Genomic DNA, 23,861 nt, shown 5'->3' with positions numbered 1-23,861 from the left:
AAACTCCAGACGCTTGCGCCACCTAGTGGGCATGTGAGACCTTGCGCTTGCTTCACCTTTGTGTGCCTGGCTTACGTGGGACCTGGAGAGTCAAACATGGGTCCTTAGGCTTCGCAGGCAAGAGCCTTAACCACTAAGCCATCTCTCCAGCCCCGGGTTTTGCATTTGTTTGCAGTGCATTGGGTCCAACCCAGGGCCTCATGCATGCTGGTCAAGTGCTGTGCTACTGAGCTGCCGTTATTATTTCTAAGCTGAAGTGTCGAAACTTAGGAATTAAAAACAAATAAGCATAATTAAGAACAAACAACTTTTCCTCCATGGACCATAGGCGGATTTGGGAGTGCTGTCACTGACTGACTGTGTCCTTTGGTTACAGTTCTACCTGGTTTTGGGGCTCTTAGACGCCACAGCCTCTTTCCTTTCCTCTCACTGTTGTTGCAAGTCCTGGTGGTTCAGTCAGCCCTAGGCTTGCCCCCTAGATCTTTCCCAGATCTCTCCTCATTTCACATGGCATCCTCACGCTGACCTTCAAAAATCCCACCCCCACTTTTCTCTAGCCCAAACCTACCCATATAACCAGCTAGCACACCCAACAGGATGTCGCCCCAGCGTCGTAGATTTGGGGTGCACAGGTAGAATGGCTGGTTGGCCCTCACTTTTACTGTAGACCTTGGAGCTCTCTGGTACGCAGTAGGTGTCCATAAGTATCGGTCAAGTGTAACAGTCCATAGCTTTGTTAACTCCCTCAGATCATGTCTTCTCTGATGAACGCAAGAATTCTCGGCCCTTCCTCATCATTTCAATGTACCCTCCTCTTCCCTTGGCCCGTGCGTAGGCATTAACATAGTCCTGCATCTTCCTCTTTGGCATATTCGTTTTTCTTTTTTTTTTTTTTTTTTTCCCTCTCTCTCTCCTGATCAGCTGAAATACACTACGTAATCCAAAAGCAAATACCCTCCGTGGCCAAATTAAACAAGCATGAATGGGAGACGTCTTTTTTTTTTTTTGAGCATAATAAAATCTGTTTTCTGTCCCTTCAGGGGTCAGTTTATTTTCAGCCTCCTGGCCTTGCAGGAGGACTGTGATCTCCTCCAAGTAGCTTGGGTGACCCCCCCCCCCGTTTGCAAGAAGATGTGCTTTTCCCTACACTACCCCCCCCCCCCCGACTTTCAACTCATGTGAAATTACAGTTGTGTCTCCTCAGCTCCTTATCTGGGTCGGGGTGACCTGCAAGAGCTGACCACTCTTCCAGCTCCAGCACGTGCATCCTTGTGCGGCCGGACATAGGAGATGGGCGCTACCTAGTTAGGACAGCTTCTTGTCCTGACCAAGGAGCTTGGCGGGTGGCTTTCTGACTTTCCAGCCTGGGAATAATGGCCCTGTGTCGAATTCCGCAGACCACTTCCCTCAAAGTCTAGGCACGGCCCCAGGAAGGTTACTCTGCGACCTTTCACCGGAGTGGCCCTGCTCTGTGATGACAGAGTGTTGGCTGGACTAAAAACTACGCATCGCTGAGCCCAGAAAAGGCAAAACCCTCCGTCCCTTCCTTCTAAGGGCAATGCTGGTGGACTGTTCACCCCCAGCTGTAGAATTGACCATCCACCGTGCTCTGATCTCAGGTCCCGGTCTCCCCGCCTTGAGGACCAGACTTATCTCTTCTCTCTGAGTATCTTTGTAGGTAGCACAGAAACAAACTCGGAGTAAAACCCCATAAGTGTTGTGAAATTATTACATGGTAGGGCCAGGGAGCCATGTTGCAGTCACACCATTTACTAAATGGTTGAAAAGTGGACTTAACAGAGGTCCTGTTTATTATTCCATTCCAACATTCAATGAGCAGTGAATACCAGACACTTTTTATTTTTTATTTATTTATTTTTTCTTTTCTTTTCTTTTTTAATTTTTATTTTTTTATTTATTTGAGAGCAACAGACACAGAGAGAAAGACAGATAGAGGGAGAGAGAGAATGGGCGCGCCAGGGCTTCCAGCCTCTGCAAACGAACTCCAGACGCGTGCGCCCCTTGTGCATCTGGCTAACATGGGACCTGGGGAACCGAGCCTCGAACCGGGGTCCTTAGGCTTCACAGGCGAGCGCTTAACCACTAAGCCATCTCTCCAGCCCACCAGACACTTTTTAAATCATATATATATGTATGTATATATGTATGTATGTATGTATGTATTTTGGTTTTTTTTGAGGTAGGGTCTCACTCTAGCCCGGGCTGACCTGGAATTCACTATGAATCTCAGGGTGGCCTCGAACATATGGTGATCCACCTACATCTGCCTCCCTTGTGCTAGGATTAAAGGCATGTGCCACCACGCCTGGCTCTAAAAGTAATTTTTTAAAAAATTTTAGTTATTAGAAAGAGAGTAAGTGAGAGAGGGAGGGAAGGAGGGAGGGAGAGAGAGACAGCCAGCCAGACAGAATGGGCATACCAGGGTTAGAGAACCACTACAAACGAACTCCAGACACAGGCGCCACCTAGTGCATCTGGCTGATGTGGGTAATGAGGAATTGAACCTGGGTCCTTAGGCTTCGCAGGCAAGTGCCTTAACTGCTAAGCCATGTCTCCAGCCCATCAGACAGGGTTCAAGGCTCCAAGGGCTGAGCTATAAACCCAAAGCTATAATCCCTGCTCTCTCAGAGTTCAGGGGAAGGAAAAACCAGTAACACTCCAAGGACACAGATGAGCAGAATAACTACAGACTGTGACCATCGTTGCAAAAGACGTGACCAGGGTGTTGTGGGATGGCGGTGGGGGTTGGGGAGAGGGTGACTGGTGTAGAAAGAGAAGAGTGGGGCCAGGAAAGACCTGATGGGTCAGCCTGCTCTCCAGGGAGGTGGCACGGCCGTGTGGCCAAGGCCCCAAGGCAGGAAAGAGCTTCTACAATGGTAGCGGGGACCTGCCAGAGACCCATGTGACTGGGCGGAAGAGGAAAGTGACATCAAACACAAGGAAGGAGGTCAGTCGCAGGAACTTGAATTCCATGCTGTCATGGAATGTGCTGGAGAATTAACAAATGGCTCATGGCTGCGTGGGACCTCTTCCTGCGTGTAACGGGAAGAGTAGATGGGAAGGTAGAAAAGAGAACCTGATTAGCTGTCTCTTAGTTGCTTGGGCCATACCTCAATAGTTTTAGGTAATAATACGTTTCAGTAAGTCTAGAAACATGGCTGCCTAGGCAACCGCTCCCTGGACTCTCCCCTGGGTCTCTCTTTGTTCCTGAATCCATTTGAGCTACAAGTATGGAGGTATTCGGATGCGCCAGGCACTGTGGCATACAGGAGGGGTTTTCCTCATGGAGTACCAGGCAAAAATATATATTATATTACATTATATAGATTATATATAATATAATTAATGATATAATTATATATATTATAATATATATTGTGTGTATGTATGTGTGTATATATATACATATGTGTGTGTATGTGTATGTGTATATATATATATATATATATATATATATATATATATACATACACACACATACATACATACATACATACATACATATTACATAGGGCCAGTCCTAATACACTAGGGCGGGATTCAGGAACCAGTCAAAGTCGCCCAGAGCCCCAGTTTGGATTGTGAGGTGACGTAAGCGACCACCACGTTGATGGACACTACAAAGGATGGATGCTACCCCTGAATTCCTAGCGCCTCCACCCCCACCCCCTCCCCAAGGAAGGACACAGGCGGGAGACAGTTTCATCTGCTTTACAATTTGCCCCCCACTGGAAAGGGCAGCGTCTGGTGGGCAGCAGCCAGGATGTTCCGGTTCAAGCTTCATGGGCTCCAGCTGCCAGTCCTTCCCAGCATTGTAGACCAGAAGGGTCCCTGGGGATTAACTCATCTAGCACCTCATCTCCTACCTGAAGACAGACACATACGAGGAAGCGGCTAGGGGTCACCATTGCTCTTGGCTTCGGTCTAGCCACTGAACCCCAAATAGCTCTGTGGATGAGCAACTTGATTGATGACACGGGAAGGAGTCGGCAAGCAGGCGTGGGTGCCCCGAGGGGCCTAGGAGCCCACCGTGGTGTTGGAGGTTGGTAGCATATCCTGGCATCTATACACTTCTAGCTCAAGTCAAAGTCCATTTCCCGTTAGTGGGAGTCAGTCCAGCAATAGAAAGGGTAAGCAAACACTTTCTTCTTTTTTCTTTCAGTTTTTATTTATTTATTTGAGAGCGACAGAGCAAGGAAGGCAGATAGAGAGAGAGAATAGGTGTTCCAGGGCCTCCAGCCACTGCAAACAAACTCCACACGCATGCCCTCCCTTGTGCATCTGGCTAACGTGGATCCTGGGGAATAGAGCTTCGAACTGGGGTCCTTAGGCTTCACAGGCAAGCGCTTAACCACTAAGCCATCTCTCCAGATGCTATGCCTTGTTTAAAAGCAACTGGCTGAGCATGCCGTTCATTCTGCATTGATTCCAAGCCTCGATACCCAGGTATAACCCGGCGATTTGTGTTGGCTATGAAGCAGCATGCTATTTGCCATCTTGGATTGCCAGTTGCCGGTCTAGTGGCTGAAAGTCTGCTGCCTCCGCATAAGGGGCCATTTTTGGCGAAGACAACCTCATCTAGCTTATCAGTGATATCTTGGGTGTTTCGGTGAGTCATAAATAACCGCCACCCTAGTGGTTATAGCTATTGCTCTCTGTCCCACAAAAGGGTGGAGTGACATGTCTGATTAATCAGGCAACATAGCAGAGTGGGAAAGGCCATGGAGGCAGTGTCCCGCCTCCTGCGTGTGTGTCTTGGATCAGCTAAACAACCCTCCAGACTGTCTTTCCCTCGGGTAGAAAATGGGGTTAGCAACGGTCCTTCCAGCAGCTACTGGAACCTGTGATCCCAGCTAGCAGAAAGGCGGCGTTGGAAGGACTGCTTGAGCTGAGGAATTGGAGAACCAGCTGCACATGATAGGAAGAGCTTGTCTCAAAACAACAACAGTCCTGACAGATTCAACATGTTTGTGGAAGTGAAAGAATGGCTGGAAAATGCAATAATAAGCATGGCATAGGAAAAGCATTTGAGGCAAATCTTTTTTTCTTACATTAAAAAAATATATTTTATTGGGGCTGGAGGGGTGGCTTAGCGGTTAAGGCGCTTGCCCATAAAGCCAACGGACCCAGGTTCGATTTCCCCAGGACCCATGTAAGCCAGACACACAAGGAAGGCAGCGCACGCGTCTGCAGTTCATCTGCAGTGGCTGGAGGCCCTGGCGCGTCCATTCTCTGTCTCTCTCTCCCTCCCTCTGTCTCTTCCTCCCCCTCTGTCAAACCAATAAATAAATAAAAATTAAAAATATTTTTAAAATATTTTGTCTATTTTGTTTGAGAAAGACAGGAAAAGAGGCCGAGAGAGGAGGGAGAGAGTGGGCACACCAAGGCCTCTAGCCACTGCAAACAAATGCCGGAAACACGCATCACCCCGTGTTTGACCTGGGTACTGGGGAACTGAACATGGGTCCTTATAGTCTGCAGGCATGCGTCTTAAATCTGAGCCATCTCTTCAGCCCAGAAAAAAATCTCTCTTTTTTTAAAGGCAAATATTATTTTGCTTCTAAATAATTGGGTTTTCCTTTAAAAAAAAAAAAAAAAGGAGGTGGGTTTGCCTACTAGAATTTAGCAGTCTCTTTATCTAGGGCTTCCGAATAAATTGTGCTTTTCTTTCTGGTGGGGAGGGCTTAGCCGTACCTCACTTTGCCTTCCTGGTGCACCTCAGTGGTCTTTGAGAAATGTCACATGCCCACGAGTAATGATGTTGGAAGGATGGTGCCAGCTGGCCACTGTGGCTGAGGGGACTCTAAATGGACAGGAGTATGACTCTAGTGAGGAGAGCCAACAGCTTCTCTTGGCTCTCTTGTGAAATATGAAGATGTTTGGTAACATCTTCCAGGAGTGTCCCCATTCCCATCCGATTAACCACGGCCATTCACAAGCCTCCACTCCACGTCCCGAAATAAGCATTTCTTCATCACCTCCCTCGGGGCTCTGCTCACGGGTTACCCAAATTCTCGGCATCCTTGAAGCCATTTTTTTTCCCCGATCTCCAAATAACTGGAAGCATCTGTCATCATCTTTGTGGTACTGAGTGAGGCCTGGCCTTTGTGGAATTAACATTCCCAGATACAGGGCATTAAAATGCAGGCTCTAGGTAAGGCGTGCAGGCACGTTAGAGTCTTCTTTCAAGTCAAGCAAAAACACTTGTTCTCGTTCTTTTTTGGCCTCATATGCCAACCGTCAGCTCAGTGTATGTGGTTTGCAGAAGGGAAGCTTTCTGGCCCTTATTCTTGAAGAATCTCGCATCAGATTGAGAGAATAGCTTTCCAAGAGGGAGATGTCATCACCGAGGTTCATTATGAAGGGGAAGGTGGGCCTCCATTGACCCTGTGAAGTTCGGGTCTCAGTTTACCTCCCTAGTCCTGGCTTGGTTCACCTTCTGCTAACCATCCTTGCAGATCTCAATGTGGCAGCAGAGGGTGGTAGCTCTCGAGAGAAAGCCCCGGGGGCTGGAGAGATGGCTTAGCGGTTAAGCGCTTGCCTGTGAAGCCTAAGGACCCCGGTTCGAGGCTCGGTTCCCCAGGTCCCACGTTAGCCAGATGCACAAGGGGGCGCACGCGTCTGGAGTTCGTTTGCAGTGGCTGGAGGCCCTGGCGCGCCCATTCTCTCTCTCTCTCCCTCTATCTGTCTTTCTCTCTGTGTCTGTCGCTCTCAAATAAATAAATAAATAAATAAATAATGAACAAAAAAAATTTAAAAAAAAAAAAAAAAGAGAAAGCCCCGGGGCTTGAAAAGCTGGCTTTATCTGGATGCTGTCACGTCAGTTCTAGTTAGTAACATCCACACTATTCCTCTTGGCACCCTCTCCTCCTCATCTTTGCTTTCTTCCCTAGGGAGTTGGCTGTTCTTGTGCATGGTGGGGCGGGGGGGGGGCGCACTCTTGACGCTTTCCACTAGGCTAGTTGACCGTTTTTCTCTCTTCCTCTCCCTCCCTCCCCTCCTCCTCCTTCCCTTTCTTTCTGTCTTCCCACCTTAATGACTTCTACAGGTGATAATAAATATTTTCAAATGATGGAAGTTGTTAGGCAATCAGTGCCTTGTGCTGGCTGAGATGTGAATTTTAATTTTTTTGATGGTTAGAGGTCCCTAGAGAAGGCAGGATTTCTGGGGAACTACATACGTCAGTCACACTCTGCTAGAGAACTTTCACACAGGTGACCCCTTTCGGTCGGGACAATAAAACCCTACTTAACAGACAAGGAAATGGAGTCACAAAGGTATTTGAGGGGCCACCTGCCTGATAGACAGCAGAGTTAGGATTTGCATTCAGAACTGTCTCACCTCATACCTGGACATCAGGAAGAGAGAGGATAGGGAGTTACTTAGAATCACCCATCATAGCATATGATCACCAAACCGGTGATTGTACATTGTAATTGACATAAATAAATAAATAAAATCAAGATTTGGTTATTTTATGTCATGCTTGTTATTGCATTTATTATACATTATTTCATTTAATTCCAGAAATGCTTTGAATCTGGCAGGACTATTGTTTTGAGACAAGGTCTTGACATGGATTAGACCCAGACCCAGCCACATCTCTGGGGCAAGTCTCATTCTCAGTAGTTGGTTTCTTGGTATATTAAAATCATGCTCAGTAGTATGTCATATTCCTGGCATGCAGGAGACCCTGAGCACCACAGAAGAGAAGGGGGGGAAAAAGGAAAAAGAGCAGGGGCTGGAGAGATGGCTCAGCAGTTAAGGCGTTTGCCTGCAAAGCCAAAGGATCCCGGTTCGATTCTCCAGGACCCACATAAGCCAGATGCACAAAGGGGCACATGCGTCTGGAGTTCGTTTGCAGTGGCTGGATGCCATGCCCATTCTCTCTCCCTCCTTCCCCCTCTTTCTCTCTCCCTCCCTCACTCTCTCCCCCTCTTTCTCTCTCTCAAATAAATAAATAAAATATATTTTTAAAAAATAAGGAAAACTCAAAGCAAAGCACAAAACTCAGCATAATTTTGTCAAGTACAATTTGATTGACCACTGCTCTTGTCCCATCTCTGAGACCCAATATTAAGATATTTACATACCCCCAATATTACAAGACTTACCTAACAGGGGCCTGGGGGACATGGCTTGGTGGTGACTTGCTGTGCAAGTGTAATGACTTGAGTTTGGATCCCCAGGACCCACATAAATGTGGGGCTGGGAGCGATGGCCTGCAGTTATCTCAGTGCTTGGGAGACAGACACAAGGGGTCCTTGTTGCTGGCTGACTGATCTAGACTAGCTGAATTGCTGAGTCCTGGGTTAGCGTGAAAGACCTGCCTTAGCAAATGCAGAAGAGTGATCAACAAAGATTCCTGGTGTCCACCTCTGGACTCTTCCGTGCACACACACACACACACACACACACACACACACACCCTGATGTCCACCTTGGGTCTCTGCAACAAAGATACCAGGTGTCCGCCTCTTGTCTCTGTGTGTGCATGCATGTGCACACACACACAGACACACACACTCACTCTCACACACACTCTCCTCTCCCTCTCTCTCTCTCTCACACACACACTCTCTCCCTTTCTGTCTCTCTGTCTCTCTCTCTCTCTCTCTTCCACACACACACACGATTTTGACACAACAGCTTCCCTCCGGTATTTCATTGTTTGTTTGTTTTTTCTCTACCATATAGTAAGCTTATTTTAGGGGACTTTGTTTCTGTTTTTGAACTCGTGGGCCCCTCTTCCTTTTCCTACCCCCAATAAAGTAGCAAGCGCAATTAGTTTTAGAAGTGAAGCCTTCTTAGGTTTCTCCCAAAACTAACTGCTAGAATATTTCTCATCAGCTAGGTTTTAGAGAGTCGCTGAAAGTATATTGTTTAGGGAATGTCCTTGCTTGATGACTTTTGGTTTTCTGGAAGAGTTCTGTGCCCTTGTCCCAGGGGCATCTTGGTTATGCCATCCTGCCTTTAAATCACTGTGTCTCTCTGCCCATGGCTGTGACCTCAGAGCCCCTGTGGTTCCCTTCCCATCATGGCATCTTCTTTTCCCAGCCTGAAGGAATTTAGCTCCGAGAATCACATAGACAATCGCAGCCCATGCATCTCGCCTTCTATGTAAAAGCTGATCACGGGTTGTCACCTGAGCCGCGGCAACCATGTGACTTGAGCCAAGTTTTACCCTTTCCATGCCTCAGTGTTTCTCATCCATTTCCAAAGGGGTGGGGGTGGGGGGCGGGAGCCAGATGTCAGTAGGGTTGGTAAGCTCAGATTCCTGTCTTCAAGGCAGAAAATAGACGCTTGGGCACAAGACATGCTTTCCTTTTAGTCAGAGCATTACTCCCAAAGACCAGTTTGGCTTGATGATCTGAGCCAGACCATTGTGGCGCCGTAATTATGGTTATAATTTAGAGTGGTAGTTGTGAGCCTGAGGCCATGAAAGGGATGTCTGATATGTCTAGAGGTGGCTATCAACAATAGAAATGGCTGGAGTGATGGCTTAATGATTAAGGCACTTGCCTGCAAAGCCAAAAGGACCCAGGTTCGATTCCCTAGGACCCACGTAAGCCAGATGCACAAAGGTGGCACATGTGTTAGAGTTTGTTTGCAGTGGCTAGAGGTCCTGGTGTGCCCATTCTTTCTCTCTGTATCTCTTCCTCTGCCTCATTCTCTCTCTCAAATAAATAAATAGAAATAAATTTAAAAAAAAAAGAAAATAGAAATGGTACTAATGACATTGAACACCTAGAGACCAAGGATGGTGCCAGCATTCTAGCCTGCACAGGAAGGCTTCCACAATTAAGAAGTTCCTGGCCCCAGATGTACCAAGGTTAAGAAGCCCCAGACCAGATGAGGTGTGGGGAACTGCTCTTATTCTTTTGCTCCTAGGCCATATCTCTGGCCAACTTGGAAAGGAAGGAAGCGTGGTTCCTAGGCAGCTGGTACAAGTCTTCCATGTAGTGGAGAGGACAGAAGAATAGCGAGGATCCAGGGCTGTGATAAATGGATTCCGCCCGTGGGGCCACGCAGCCAGTGAGTCCAGCATTAGAAGTAGTGTTCTTGAGACGCCAGTCCAGAGGTCAGGCAAAAGAGACCAGCCCATAATCGAAGCACTGAAAGGGAAGAAATGAAAGGATCATTAATTGCACTGTTATAAAACAATCCAGAAGAATGAACTAGAAAAAATCCTTTAGAAAAAAGTTGAGAATTTAGAATAGCTTCAGGGTGACCAGACAGAACATACCTTGGAAGGAATCGCCCCCTTTGTGATAAGAACTTGGATTATTTAGGAGTGGATCCAGCTACAATGGATATGGAATGCCAAACAATATGAGAGCCAAGGTTCGTTCTCTTGTGTGTGAAAGTCATCTGACCATCCTTAGGGCTTTAGTTTTTGTCTTTAGTGCTCAAAATGGCTGCCAGAAATTATAGAAGAGAGAAGGCAAGAGAAAGAATAAAACTATTCCCTTTGAAAAGACTTGCACACATGTGATTGGCTGAACCTTGGACACATGCCCACACCTAGCTCCAAGGTAGGCTTTTAATTCTAGTTTATAGTCAAGTGGCTTGTGCATGACTTAAAAAAAAAAGTCAGCATTCTCTTACTAAGGAAGAAAGTGAGGATGGACAGTGGACAACCAGATATTTGTCATGAAATGTAACAAGAAATGTGCAGGAGCTATGTGAGAGAATTACTGGAATGCTTCTAAAAGACACAGATAAGAGGAACAAATGGAAAAACAAACAGTATTGTTGGAAGGGAAGGCTCAACTTCATAAAAATATCAATTCTCCCTGAGTTAATTTATAACTTTAAGCATGTTCCCAATTAAAAGAAAAAAAACCAGCACTAGGTGATTCTAAAGTTCATATGGAAAAATAAACACAAATTTTGAAAGCCAAGAAATTTTGAGAAGGGAGAGCAGTGACACAATATAAAGCTGCAAAAATATAAAATATGTATCATAATTAAAATTTGCAATAATTTTAAGAAAAGTAGCATGGTACTACAGGATAAGGAGTGTAGAAAAATTCCAAGTGCGTATGCAAATTTAACACATGTATTCCTCGATGCTGGTAACTCAATCATTGAGGCAAAATGAGCTATTAAGTATCTGGGATCATTTCCAGGTATCTTGAAACAAATAAAGTTGGATCTATACCTCACACCTTTTTTTCAGAACAAATTCCAAGTGTGCCAAAGACATGCGTGATAAGATGAAATTGAAAGCATTAAGAGAAACTTTAGGAAGATGCATTTATAACTTTAAATTGATAAAAAAAAAAAAAAAACATTTTAAATTAAGGCATGGAATCCCAGACTTATCCAACTAGAAGACGTCAACTCAATTACAGAAAACTAAGTGATATCAATGAGGCCACCATGATCCTCGTCAGAGGTCCAGCAGCAAAGTGAAGAAAGTGTTTGCAATTCTTATCCTGCACAAACTTTGTTCCCCAATACAGCAAAAACTCCTGGGAGCCAATAGAAAAATACCAGAAAAGAAAAATAACATCCCACACTTCTCATAAAAAAATACCACCCCCTTTTAAATATATGAAAGAATTTTCAAACTTACACAGAAATCGAAAAATGTACTGAGATACTATTTTTAAACCTAGCACGCTACCAAAACTCGATAACATATCACAGTGTTAAGAACGTGGAAACGCAGATATTATATCTGTTGCTAGCGGATATGAAATGTTTTAGCCTGTAAGGACAGTAACTTGGCTGTGTCTGCATTCTTGTGTCTAACTCGGAAGTTTCTAGACAATGCATACAATCTCTTGACCCATGCAAAAATGTCCTGTGTGTGAAGTTATTATAGCAATACTTTGTAACAGCACAATACTAGAAGCAGCCTAAATGCCCCCCTCCTATAAAAAATGATGAAGCAGGGGCTGGTGGGATGGCTTAGCGGTTAAGGTGTTTGCCTGCAAAGCCAAAGGACCCAAGTTTGATTCCCCAGGACCCATGTTAGCCAGATGCACAAGGGGGCGCATGCGTCTGGAGTTCATTTGCAGTGCCTGGAGATCTTGGTGTGCCCACTCATTCATTCATTCTCTCTCTCTCTCTCTGTCTGTCTCTTTCTCTTTCTTTGTCAAATAAGTAAATAAAAATATTTTTTAAAAAATTTTTAAATACTGAAGCACAATAAAGAAGAATGAAGAGGCTCTTTGTGTGCCCAGATGAAAAGATCCCAAGTACTTACTAAGAAAACAAGGTGTTCCCCAAAAGTCCACGTATTCCCATTTTGTGAAAACAATCGTAGACCCACACGTTCCCGTTGATGTATAAAGTGTTCCTGACAGGATACCCAGGAAATGAACAAAAACTGTCAGGAAAGAAAGGACAACAGAGGAATCCATGAAAAAGACAGTTAAAAGGCCTGGAGAGATGGCTTAGCTGTTAAGCGCTTGCCTGTGAAGCTTAAGGACCCCGGTTCGAGGCTCGGTTCCCCAGGACCCACGTTAGCCAGATGCACAAGGGGGCGCACGCGTCTGGAGTTCGTTTGCAGTGGCTGGAGGCCCTGGCGCGCCCATTCTCTCTCTCTTTCTCTCTCTGCCTCTTTCTTTGTCTGTCGCTCTCAAATAAATAAAGAAAAATAAACAATTTTTTTTTTTAAAAAAAAGGACAGTTAAAACTATCTGCTCTTGCACACTTCTAGGGTCTTTGTTTGGGTGGGAATCATATGGATGTGTGAGCTAGTGGGAAAGAAAATATAAATAAAATTAGTAAAATTATTAAATAATGACCCCCCCCACACACACTCTCTTTAAAAATATCCCCAGCTTCATGTGTGCTCTTGTATTTGAGGATCAGGGAGACATCTTTTTTTGTTATTTTTAATATTATTTATTTATATATTTATTTGAGAGAGAGAGAATGGGCACGCCAGGGCCTCCAGCCACTGCAAATGAACTCCAGACACATGTGTCCCCCTTGTGCATCTGGCTAACGTGAGTCCTGGGGAACTGAACCAAGGTCCTTTAGCTTTGCAGGCAAGTGCCTTAACCACTAAGCCGTCTCTCCAGCCTGAGAGAGACATCTTTTGGCAAAGCCATCAGTCAAGTTTGCAGAAACCCTGGTTACTCGTCAGCCTGGGTCTGAGCAGCAGCTGGGAACTCTCCTGGAGGAAAGGCTCCTTGATGTCCCCAAATCCTGCTTTGCCCACTGCCACGCCTCAGGGAAAACGAGGCTGGGGCACACTCTTCTCTTCATGACCCTCCATCCAGGGAGGTGAGGGGGGGTTGCGCTGAGACCTGCCGGTGGACTCCTGGGCAGGGACGCAGGTGGGAAGAAGTGCTTCTGTGACAGCCATTTCTGGGGAGGGAAAAGTGAAGGGTCAGAAGCTGCACTGTCTTCCACTGGGGTCATTTGTAGTGGCGGGCTTCTCTTCCACCAGCTGTCCTCACCTCCTCCTTCGCAGAAGAATCCTTTCCTGATCTTCCCAGGCATAGTCTAGCCTTTCTGTGATTACCATCCTATTCCATCCCATCCCAAATGAAAACACACACACACACACACACACACACACGTATCTTGCCACTTCAAATGAAAACCAAATGAACACTGCTTTGCATGGGTGTTAGGGAATTGAACCCAGGCTAGCAGACTTTGCAAGCAAATGGCTAAGCCATCTCCCCAGCCCCACTTTTCTTTGAAATGAAAATGAAACCTTCCACAGAAATAAAATTCCAGTCAGTAACAGCATTCCTGGCTCCCAAGGGTCTTCTAAACCATGCGTTTTTTTCTGTCCCATGGACCAGAAATCATTCACTCTTCTCTGCAGTTTGGTTTTGTGTGAAGTTGACATTTTCAAGAAATTCAGATAGCAAAACGGGAATCGGGAGGAAGTGGCCCGAGGTGGAATTTTAGGCATCAGTGGCAGGAAAGTGAGAAGAAGTGTTTCGGCTTGGGTACCCCCGCGGGGTCACCAGCCTGGGGCAGCTGCCTGAAGGACTTGCTCACATTGGATCAGCAGCTGGGGCAGTTTCATCCCCAAGGGAGGGCCGGAAGTAAAGCAAAGACGGTGTGCCTCTGGGGCCAGTGCAGGGCAGGGGCAGAAGAGAGGAGGTGGGGAGAAATGAGAGGTCCTCCCTGCCCAGTAGGAAGACCAGCCTAGGGAACAGTGGCCTGGATTACTCAGCCTGGCAGTTTGATCAGGGAACGAGGCTCAGGCTGGCTTGGAATGTGTTGAGTGTATTTCATGTGTGTGTGTATATATATATATGTATATATATTTAAAAATTAGAGGGCTGGAGAGATGGTTTAGTGGTTAAGGCATTTGCCTGCAAAGCCAAAGGACCCAGGTTCGATTCCCTAGAACCCACCTAAGACAGATGCACAAGGTGGCGCATGCATCTGGAGTTCATCTGCAGTGGCTGGAGGCCCTGGTATGCCCATATTCTCTCTCTCTCTCTCTCTCTCTCTCTCTCTCTCTCTCTCTCTCTCTCTCTCTTTCTGTGTGTGTGTGTGTTTGTGTATCTACCTGCCTCTTTCTCTCGCTTTCTCAAATAAGTAAAAATTAGAGGGCTGGAGAGATGGCTTAGCAGTTAAGGCACTTGCCTGTGAAGCCTAAGGGCTCATGTTCGACTCTCCTGGTCCCACGTAAGCCCAACGCACAGTGACATAAAGCACGCACAAGGAGGCGCACACATCTGGACTTCTATTGCAGTGGCTGGAGGCGCTGGCTTGCAATTCTGCCTCCCTCTCACATTAAAAACAAAAAAAAATAGAGTCCTGCCTATGGCTCCATGAAAGTTTTGGAAGAGAGTAATTTGTCAGCAGGCACTGGGGGCATTTTACCAGTTGAAGTATATGACTGGCACTGAAGAGGAGGGCCGCACCCTGGCCACGCTGCGGAAACCACCTCCTTCCCTTTAGTTTCAGTGGTTTCTACAGGGACAGCAGCGCGTTTCCTTCCTAGCTCAGCCTCAGCGTGGGGATGAGGCGCTGTGTAAGTCTTGAGACGTCCCGGCGAGCGATGTCCCGTGCAGAAGGGTTCTTGATGGCTTTCCATTCTGATCTGTGTGCGTGGACCTCAGGGGGCAGCGCCAGGTACCAGCGCACAGCTCCATGCGCGCTCAGCCTTCCAGTAAATGACCATCTGCAGGTGGACAGACTCACACTGTCCATGAAGGAAGTCCGGTGAGGTCAAAGGCCTGTCCACCCCTCACCAGAGCTGAGCCCTGACCACCCGCAGTGCCAGGGTGCAGGGGCCCCACTAACTCTGCTGGTGGGGCTCGCTTCTTATTTCTGAGCAGTTTTGAACATTTGCTTACAGAGCAAATTTTAGGGTGTTTTTTTTCCTTAAGGAATTCCAGCTGTGAGCGGAACTAGGGTCATGGATACAAGGCAGGCAGATCCTCAGATGCTTCTCTCCTACCTCCACTTAGGTCTGGGTCCCTGGCATTGGCTGAATGGAATTCAAGTCCAGACACCAGCAGGCTCATGAGCATGGCGTTTACCGTTTTTCTTCACACGTAGGGGAGCAGTCCTGTTTGTAAAACCCAACCACCCTAGCCCAGGGCGGCTGCTGAGGGAAAGCCCAGGATGAAAACCTTCAACCATAGCCCAGATTCCAATATGGATCCAGACCTGGGGTTTTCACATGTGGTGAGGGAATCCTTCCCTGTACCCTAGGTTTTGCTTCAAAGCCTCATGGTGTAAAATGGCCCACAAACAAACAAACAAACAAAACAAAACAAACATGCAAAAAATCACTGATTGAGCTAGCATCATGCCCCATGGTCCTTACCTCCCACGAGGAGCCATCTGAGCCCTGTGGGTCCAAGCTATGGCAACCTTCTTGCTCCAGATCCTACTTCCCCTTGTCTGCTGTCCTCAGAACACTGATCTTGCAAACGCATCATGCTGTATAGGCATGGATCCGTTCACGCTCAGCATGGATTTCAAACCTCTCTCTCCTGGTGTTCTGAGCTCTCTGATACTGGTTCCAGCATGCCCGTCTTGCCTCAGCATTTTCCAGAATCCCATTCCAGGCCATCTCCTTATCTTTTGCATCCGCCCTCTGTTTCCCTTGCCTCTATTTGTGATTTGACCCACCAAGTCTGAGGGCCATTTGTTTCCCTGTATGTGCCAGTCACCCTCCGGAATCCATCAGCCCATCTGCGAGGTGCCCAGCACGGGAGCATCTGCCCCTGAGGTGGTTTTATGGGATGCGTTGGTATTACTATGTGCCAAGCTGGTCCCCACAGCCCGTTCACAACAGGGCCTGAGTAACATTGCGGTCTGGATCCGTGCCTTGGTTGGGAAAGATTCTCTGACGGGCTGGAAGAGACATCCTAGGTGATCTAGGATTCGTTTAAGGGCAAAGGGCAACATCTTCCAGGACTTCCTTTTCTGGAGATTTCTCTAGGTGTGTACTTCTCTAATTGAACAAGACCCTGTTGTGGGGGGAAGAGGGGTCATTGAGTGATGTTAATCATGTGGGTGTTTGCTGCTCTTGCAGGGACTTGAAACTGGACAACATCCTTCTAGACGCCGAAGGCCACTGCAAGCTGGCCGATTTTGGGATGTGCAAGGAAGGGATTCTGAACGGTGTGACAACCACCACCTTCTGTGGGACTCCTGACTACATAGCTCCCGAGGTAAGTGCCACCGTGTGCCAGGGGCCACCACCTCTTGATGCTAGGTCCTCGCCGAAAACCAACCACCCATGCTCGCTGAGCATCTCTCGCTCTTCCTGGCCCAGAACCACCAAAAAATAAAGGAAACTGGCATCACTGTGTTCAGTTCTTGCTGATGAGATAAGGAAATATCATTGGAAAAAGATGGCAATTGGCTTCGTGGGCTGCAGCGTGCACAGGGGAACCAGGGCTGTCTGCCACGTCCACCGTGGCGATAATCCCACGTAGTGAGCTGATGGCATTGGGTAATGGACAGAGCCGTCCACAGAGAGCCACGCCAGCTGGTGGCCTGTGTGAAAGCCGAGTGGATGTTTTGCTCATCTCTTGGCTTGAGTCGACCCAGGTCGTTCTCGGGCAAACCAAGAAATGCTTACTGTATATAGATGATTCCGTTTGGAAGCCCCATAGAGCTTCATCATGCTTCGTTAAAATAGATTTTGATTTTTCTGAGACGCAGAAGCTGGGAAGGAGACCCCAGGTTCACTGAGCACTGCCCACAGTAGAGAAAGATTGGCCTGTATGGAGTTTTATTTCCTTCCAGCAGGTTTTGTGGAACTTTCTGCTAGACACTTGGCAATGTGGGGGGTGAGGAATTGACTGAGGCACTAGCTCCTCCTCTTGTAAGAGAGTCTAGATGGGGTGACTCACATATGTGAGTAAGGAATTAAGCAGGATAAAGGTACATTATGCCCTCTGGAGACAGGAAGGATTCTTGGAGCATGAGGAAGAGAAATTGAGTTGTAAAGAATAAAAGTTTCGGGGCTGGAGAGATGGCTTAGCAGTTAAGCGCTTGCCTGTGAAGCCTAAGGACCCTGGTTCGAGGCTCGATTCCCCAGGACCCACGTTAGCCAGATGCACAAGGGGGCGCACGCGTCTGGAGTTCGTTTGCAGTGGCTAGAGGCCCTGGTGCACTCATTCTCTCTTTCTCTGCCTCTTTCTCTCTCTGTCTGTCACTCTCAAATAAAAAAATAAAAATATATTAAAAAAAAAAAGAATAATGGTTTCTCCTTTGACCTTAGTGGCGTGGAGGACGTTTCTGAAAACAAGAAGGATAGAGTTGGGAAGGAAGCTCTATGCCTCCTGGTCCTGAATTCTTTCAAGGCAGGATCTCTTTTTCTAATCCAGGTACTCCCTAGATCCAGCACAAAGACCACAGGGTCTTGATGGTTTGTGGATGGAATGTGTAATTACAGCAAAACATTGCTTAATGTTTATTATAATGAATACATTTACACTAAAGGATTCAGGAATATGGCCTATATTCTAAAGAATTCATGGCCCACCCTGAGGACTCTCAACACCTCCCAAAGCAGAGATCCAGAGGCTCCTAAGAGCTCATCACTGAAGTCAACTTAAAACTCACTCAGGAATTCTGTGGAAGAGTGAGGCAGAAATATTTTAAGAGCCATGGGGAATACCTGCAACCCCACTGAGGAGGGTCCCCAGCAGAACGGGGGCAGGGACGAGGGAAAAGAGGGTACCAACACATGATGGATCCATACAAAATATGTTGTAAATGAATAAATAATAGAATTTGTGGGCCAAAAAATCTGCCCTTGGAGGAAGGTTCTCGTCAGAGCTGTCCCAAAGTCCGCAGGAGAAGATAGGCCCACAGCAAAGCACGCCATGCAGAGTGAAGGTTGGACCTTTAACAGCTCTCCATAGAGCACACACAGCCACACGGAGCTTAGGAGCAGGGAGAGGGAATTTAATAGGCCAGTTCCTCTCCCTCCCTCCCTCTCTCCCTTCCACCCCCTCTCTCTCATTTTAGTTTTTCGAGGTAGGGTTTCACTCTAGCCCAGGCTGACCTGGAATTAACTATGGAGTCTCAGGCTGGCCTCGAACTCACGACGATCCTCCCACCTCTGCCTCCCCAGTGCTGGGATCAAAGGTGCGCATCACCACGCCCTGCATAGGTCAGATCTCTAAAGCGCTTTTACTTTCTAGGAGCTCTGAGAGTAGCCATTTCAGTCCTTGTTAGTGTGTTGGCTTAGCAAGGTCACTAGCAGAAGAAATAGCTGACAGCAAGGACTCTCCATGGCAATCCACGTTCCTCGTCTTCTATATTTGTTGCTTTATCGTGAGAATATTCATTCCATCCCAGGCCCTCTGTGAGCTGATGCTATCGGCAAAGTCTGAACAGTAGTTAAGGACCCTGCCTATGACCTTCACTTTACAGTGAACAAAATGCGCTCTCAAAATGTAGCACACATGGGCTGGAGAGATGGCTTAGCAGTTAAGCGCTTGCCTGTGAAGCCTAAGGACCCCGGTTCGAGGCTCGGTTCCCCAGGTCCCACGTTAGCCAGATGCACAAGGGGGCGCATGCGTCTGGAGTTCGTTTGCAGAGGCTGGAAGCCCTGGCGCACCCATTCTCTCTCTCTCCCTCTATCTGTCTTTCTCTCTGTGTCTGTCGCTCTCAAATAAATAAATAAATAAATTTTAAAAAAATGTAGCACACATACCCAATGGAATTTTATTTAGCTATAAAGTTATACTAAGCAAGGAGACCCAGACTCAGAAAGGCAAATACTCTATCTACTCTCTCTCTCTCTCTGTCTCTCTCTCTCTCTCTCTCTCTCTGTCTCTGTGTGTGTGTGTGTGTTGCGGGGAGGGGGGGAGAAAGAAAGGAAGAAAAGAAGTGGGAGAGTTTAGGTTATGGAACTAGAATGGGGACCACAAGACGAAGGAGTGTTGAAGTTGAGGGAGGACACGAGAGGACACGTGTGATGAAAATGAAAAGGAGGCCACTACGGTAGATCAACAGAAACAAATTGTTAAGAAAATGCCATCATCGTGAAACCTAAGGGCTTGTGTGCTAGTTTAAAACAGGAAAATCAAAAGAAAGCAAGTCCCTCCGCTTCCATGCAAAGTAGCCCACCGCTGAGACTCACACGGCGGTGGATCTTTCGGGCCTGGCCACTCTTGCTGCCCGCTCTGCAGAAGCATCCCCGTGACGCTGGAGACGGGAAACAACGGCTGCTCTTAAGACAAAGAAAAGCATTAGTGCTTTGAGCCGGGGCTGGTGGGGGGCTGAAATGGAGCCCCCTCTAGAACACTTAGCCTGGTTCCAGCATATAACAAGTGCTGGAGAGATGGTGGCTCCCTCCCACATGCCTTCATTGTCGGGTTGTGTGATGGGGCAGGAGAAACAGCCCTGAGTGTTGGGGACCCCCCCCCACCTCATCGCCACCTGCCCCAGGCCAGACTCGGCTAGCATGTCCTTGGTGCGCCCTTGATGAAGTCACGAAGTAGTCATTCTTTCTGATGGGGATCATAACACCTGCCCTGCCCAGGCTGCTTTGAGACTCTAATGGGATGAAAGCGTGGCAGTGCTTCCAGAGGCATAAACCTGTATTCAAGTAGGAGAGGCTAGCCCTGAAACCAGAGCCACTTTCTGAGGCAGGAGCTCTGCCCAAGGCTTCTCTTTCCAGCCCGTGGCCTTGGGTGGCCCCCCACCCCTCAGGCATTCCTCATTCTCTTTGCTCCATGCCTAGCCCCTGCTCCCCAGGAAATGGTCATCAGCTCTGGATCACATCTGATGCCATCACGCCCAACAACCTGGCCTTCTCTTCGGCCCCAGTGCTGAGTCTCTTGAGGGGCCGGCTGCCGTGGCCTTCCCTCCCATGAAGCATGAAGTCTTGTCCTCCTCATCAGCTCCTCTGCTGCACCGTGATCAGGCTGGGCATAATCAGGGTGGAGCCTGAAAGGAATTTTACCGAAGTTTCCACCCACAACAAGAAGGCTCAAAGGGGACTTGGGAAGGGTGAAAAGGGCCACACTGCCATTTCCACAGCACCTTCTAGTTCTGACAAGGCGTCCCAAAGAAACACAAGTCCCAACCTCTGGGAGGCTACAGAGTGATTCCCTAAGAACCTCAAGCCCTCTATGTCTGGGTGTTAACAAGGCACGTAGGACGCACCCAGAGGCAGACGACAAACATCGCGTATATCCCGAGTGTGGGAATGGGCTGCTCACAGTAGTGATCTCTGGAGAAAGACAGTGTTCTTACTCGCTGGTGAGATGCCTTGCACAGAGAGCTGACTGTGAAAAAGTAACTGAAAACCGCAGTGGGCTGGAGGGATGGCTTAGCTGTTAAGGCACTTGCCTGCAAAGCCAAAAGACCCAGGTTCGATTCCCCAGGTCCCACATAAGCCAGATGTACAAGGTGGTGCATGTGCCTGGAGTTTGTTGGCAGTGGTTGGAGGCCCTGGTACATTCATATTCTCTGTCTGTCTCCCTCCCTTCTTCTCTCTTTCTCCCTCCTTCCTTCCCTCCCTCTCTCTCTCTCCTCCCTCCTTCCCTTCCTCTCCCCCTCTCCCTCTCTCCTTCCCTCCTTCTCTCTCTCCCTCCCCCTCTCTCCCTCCTTCCTTCTCTCCCTCCTTTCCTCCCTCTCTTTGTCTCTTTCTCCCCTCCTCCCTCCTTCCCTCTCTCCCTCCCTCCTTCCCTCTCTCCCTCCCTCCTTCCCTCTTTCCCTCCCTCCTTCCCTCTTTCCCACCCTCCTTCCCTTTCCCCCTCCCTCCCTCCCTCATTCCCTCTCTCTCTCCCTCATTCCCTCTCTCTCTCCCTCCCCTCCCTCTCCGTGTGTGTGTGTGTGTGTGTGTGTGTGTGTGTGTGTGTGTGTGTCTCAAATGAATAAAAATAGAAAAGTGGTAGCATTGGGAAGTATCTGCAACCCTCAGGAATGGGTAGGGTCTTAGAATGTCACAGGATAGGAGAAAGAGCTGGGAAAATCCAGGGAGGCATCCTGGAGGAGAAAGAACGTAGCTGTGACTTAAAAAGAACCGAAACCGGTGGCACCAGGGAGCCCCAGGGTGAGATAGCCCGGGTGCTGGCTCCCATGAAGTTAAAGGAGAAGTTGGCGTTGGCTTTAAAGCCGAGCCGAATTGCTCACCCGCTGGCCCTGTGGAGCCCATCTCTCTGGCTTCACAGCTCCCCTCTCTCACCAAGGTCCCAACGGATCACCAGCCCCACGTAGTGAAGCGCCAGGGCTGCCTTTTCTTGCAATCTTCATTCACCTTGAGCCGGTTCCTAAGCTGGGTGTGTGCACGTTTCATAGCGTTTAAGGCCTCCGACTCGAGTCCTCCCTATTTAATCCCAAACGGCCTGGGATTCCTGTAGCGCATCCTGCGTGTTCAGTCACTTATGATTCTGGACATTTGGCCAGAGGAATGAGGAGAGACAGAGCATTGCTGGCACCAGGGGACTGCGGTCAAAGATACAACGTGCCGGCCACAGAGCTAATTTAGGGTTCTGGCTCTGGTCACCGGACACAGTGTTCATCCATGAGGGTGGCTTATAAGGAAAGGAAGGGGCTCGGGCCTCTATCAAAGTGGATAGATGACAAGTCCACTGGCAAATCCTAGGGCATCAGGAAGGGTAATGGAGATGGGCCCTTTCTTGGCATATGTATGAGCCCAGTGGTCCTTTGTGTGGGAGAGACCGATTTTCATGAGCTCAGGTAAATCTGGCACTGTCACCCCTTTAGGAAGACCAAGATTATAGTACCCTTGCTATGCAGCCAGTGAGCATGCCCACACTTCAGATGATGGCACTCTGAGCTTGCTGAACTGCCAGTCATAGTTAGTTTGTATCTTTTGGAGTCTGCATCTTGCTCCTGTGACCCTGATTATAGTGTCAAAATGTGCTTTCCTTTTCTTCCCCCCACTCTCTGAAAATAGCCACAAATGCAAATCAAAAACTTGATCTGGCCAGGCATGATGGTACATGCCTTGAATCCCAGCACCTGGGGGGCGGGGGGGCAGAAGTAGGAAGATCACCATGAGTTTGAGGCCACCCTGAGACTACAAAGTGAATTCCAGGTCAGCCTGGAAGTGAGCTAGAGTGAGACCCTACCTCAAAGAAAAATAAAAAGCTTGATCTGGTACTCAAAGAAGCAGTGATTTGGGCTGGAGAGATGGCTCAGCAGTTAAGGCGCTTGCCTGCGAAGCCTAAGGACCCAGGTTCAACTCTCCAGATTCCATGTAAGCCAGATGCACAAAGGTGAGGCAAGCGCAAGGTCACACATGCCCACTAGGTGGCGTCTGGAGTTTGATTACAGTGACTGAGGCCCTGGCAAGTCAATTGTCTCTCTCTCTCTGAAAAAACGAAAAATAGTGACTTATTCTCACTGGAAGCTAGAGTCTGGATGCTGACTTTGTGGGGAGAGGATAATGGGACTTCAGTAAAATACCTCCCATGCTCAGTTATCCCTTAAGGTGTTGTTTAGACTTCCTCTCACCTTGGGTAGCACAGCTCCACTCTCCAGAGGAGCTAGTTGGACGCAAAGGTACCGACCTTCCCACAGAAGTCTGTGGCAAGAGTGTTGGTGGTTGTTTTTTTTTTTTTTTTTTGGGGGGGGTGGTCCTTTGATGATTTGATGATCCCTGACATTGCCTATTTCCTGAACAGATCCTGCAAGAGTTGGAATATGGTCCCTCAGTGGACTGGTGGGCCCTGGGGGTGCTGATGTATGAGATGATGGCTGGGCAGCCCCCCTTTGAAGCTGACAATGAGGATGACCTTTTCGAGTCTATTCTCCATGATGACGTGCTGTACCCGGTCTGGCTCAGCAAGGAGGCCGTGAGCATCTTAAAAGCCGTGAGTCACCGTCTCTCACCCGTGGCTCTGCTCCCTGAGGGAATCCCTCCCCGAGGGAATGGCCGGGTTAATTAACCTCTCCATGCCTCAGATGCCTCATTTATAATACAGAGGTGGTAAAAGTACGTCACGACATTGTGACGATTCAATGAGTCTCATGCGTGCCCGTTGTGAAGAATGGAGTCTGGGGCCGGGGAGATGGCCCAGCTACTGAAGCGTCTTGTCATATGAGCATCAAAGCCTAGGTTCAGATCCGCAGAGCCCACACAAAAGCCAAGAATAGCTGCACAGGCCCGTAATTCCAGCACGCGTGAGGCAGAGCCAGGGGGGATCCATCAAGGCTTGCTGACCAACCAGGCTAGCTGAATTGGTGAGCTCCAGGTTCAGGGAGAGATTTGTCTCCAACAAATAAGGAATTGTGGGGCTGGAGGGATGGCTCAGTGGTGAAGGCGCTTGCCTGCAAGGCCAACAAAGGACCCAGGTTCGATTCCCCCAGGACCCACGTTAGCCAGACGCACAAGGGGACGCACGCGTCTGGAGTTCGTTTGCAGTGGCTGGAGGCCCTGGCACGCCCATTCTCTCACA

The 23,861-nt window shown here is 48.1% G+C and overlaps 1 protein-coding gene across 1 annotated transcript in view; it reads left to right on the top strand.

Moving 5' to 3' along the window:
- Prkce (protein kinase C epsilon) overlaps window positions 1–23,861 on the top strand; it is a 607,312-nt gene that overhangs the window by 551,715 nt on the left and 31,736 nt on the right. The window contains exons 12-13 of the mRNA XM_045137520.1: window positions 16,502–16,640; window positions 23,088–23,276. Of these exons, the coding sequence (XP_044993455.1) occupies window positions 16,502–16,640; window positions 23,088–23,276 (328 nt within the window). The remainder of the gene's footprint in view (window positions 1–16,501; window positions 16,641–23,087; window positions 23,277–23,861) is intronic.

The sequence above is a fragment of the Jaculus jaculus genome, chromosome 18 (assembly GCF_020740685.1).
Source record: "Jaculus jaculus isolate mJacJac1 chromosome 18, mJacJac1.mat.Y.cur, whole genome shotgun sequence".
Taxonomy (NCBI): domain Eukaryota; kingdom Metazoa; phylum Chordata; class Mammalia; order Rodentia; family Dipodidae; genus Jaculus; species Jaculus jaculus.
This window is presented reverse-complemented; position numbering and strand designations above follow the sequence as displayed.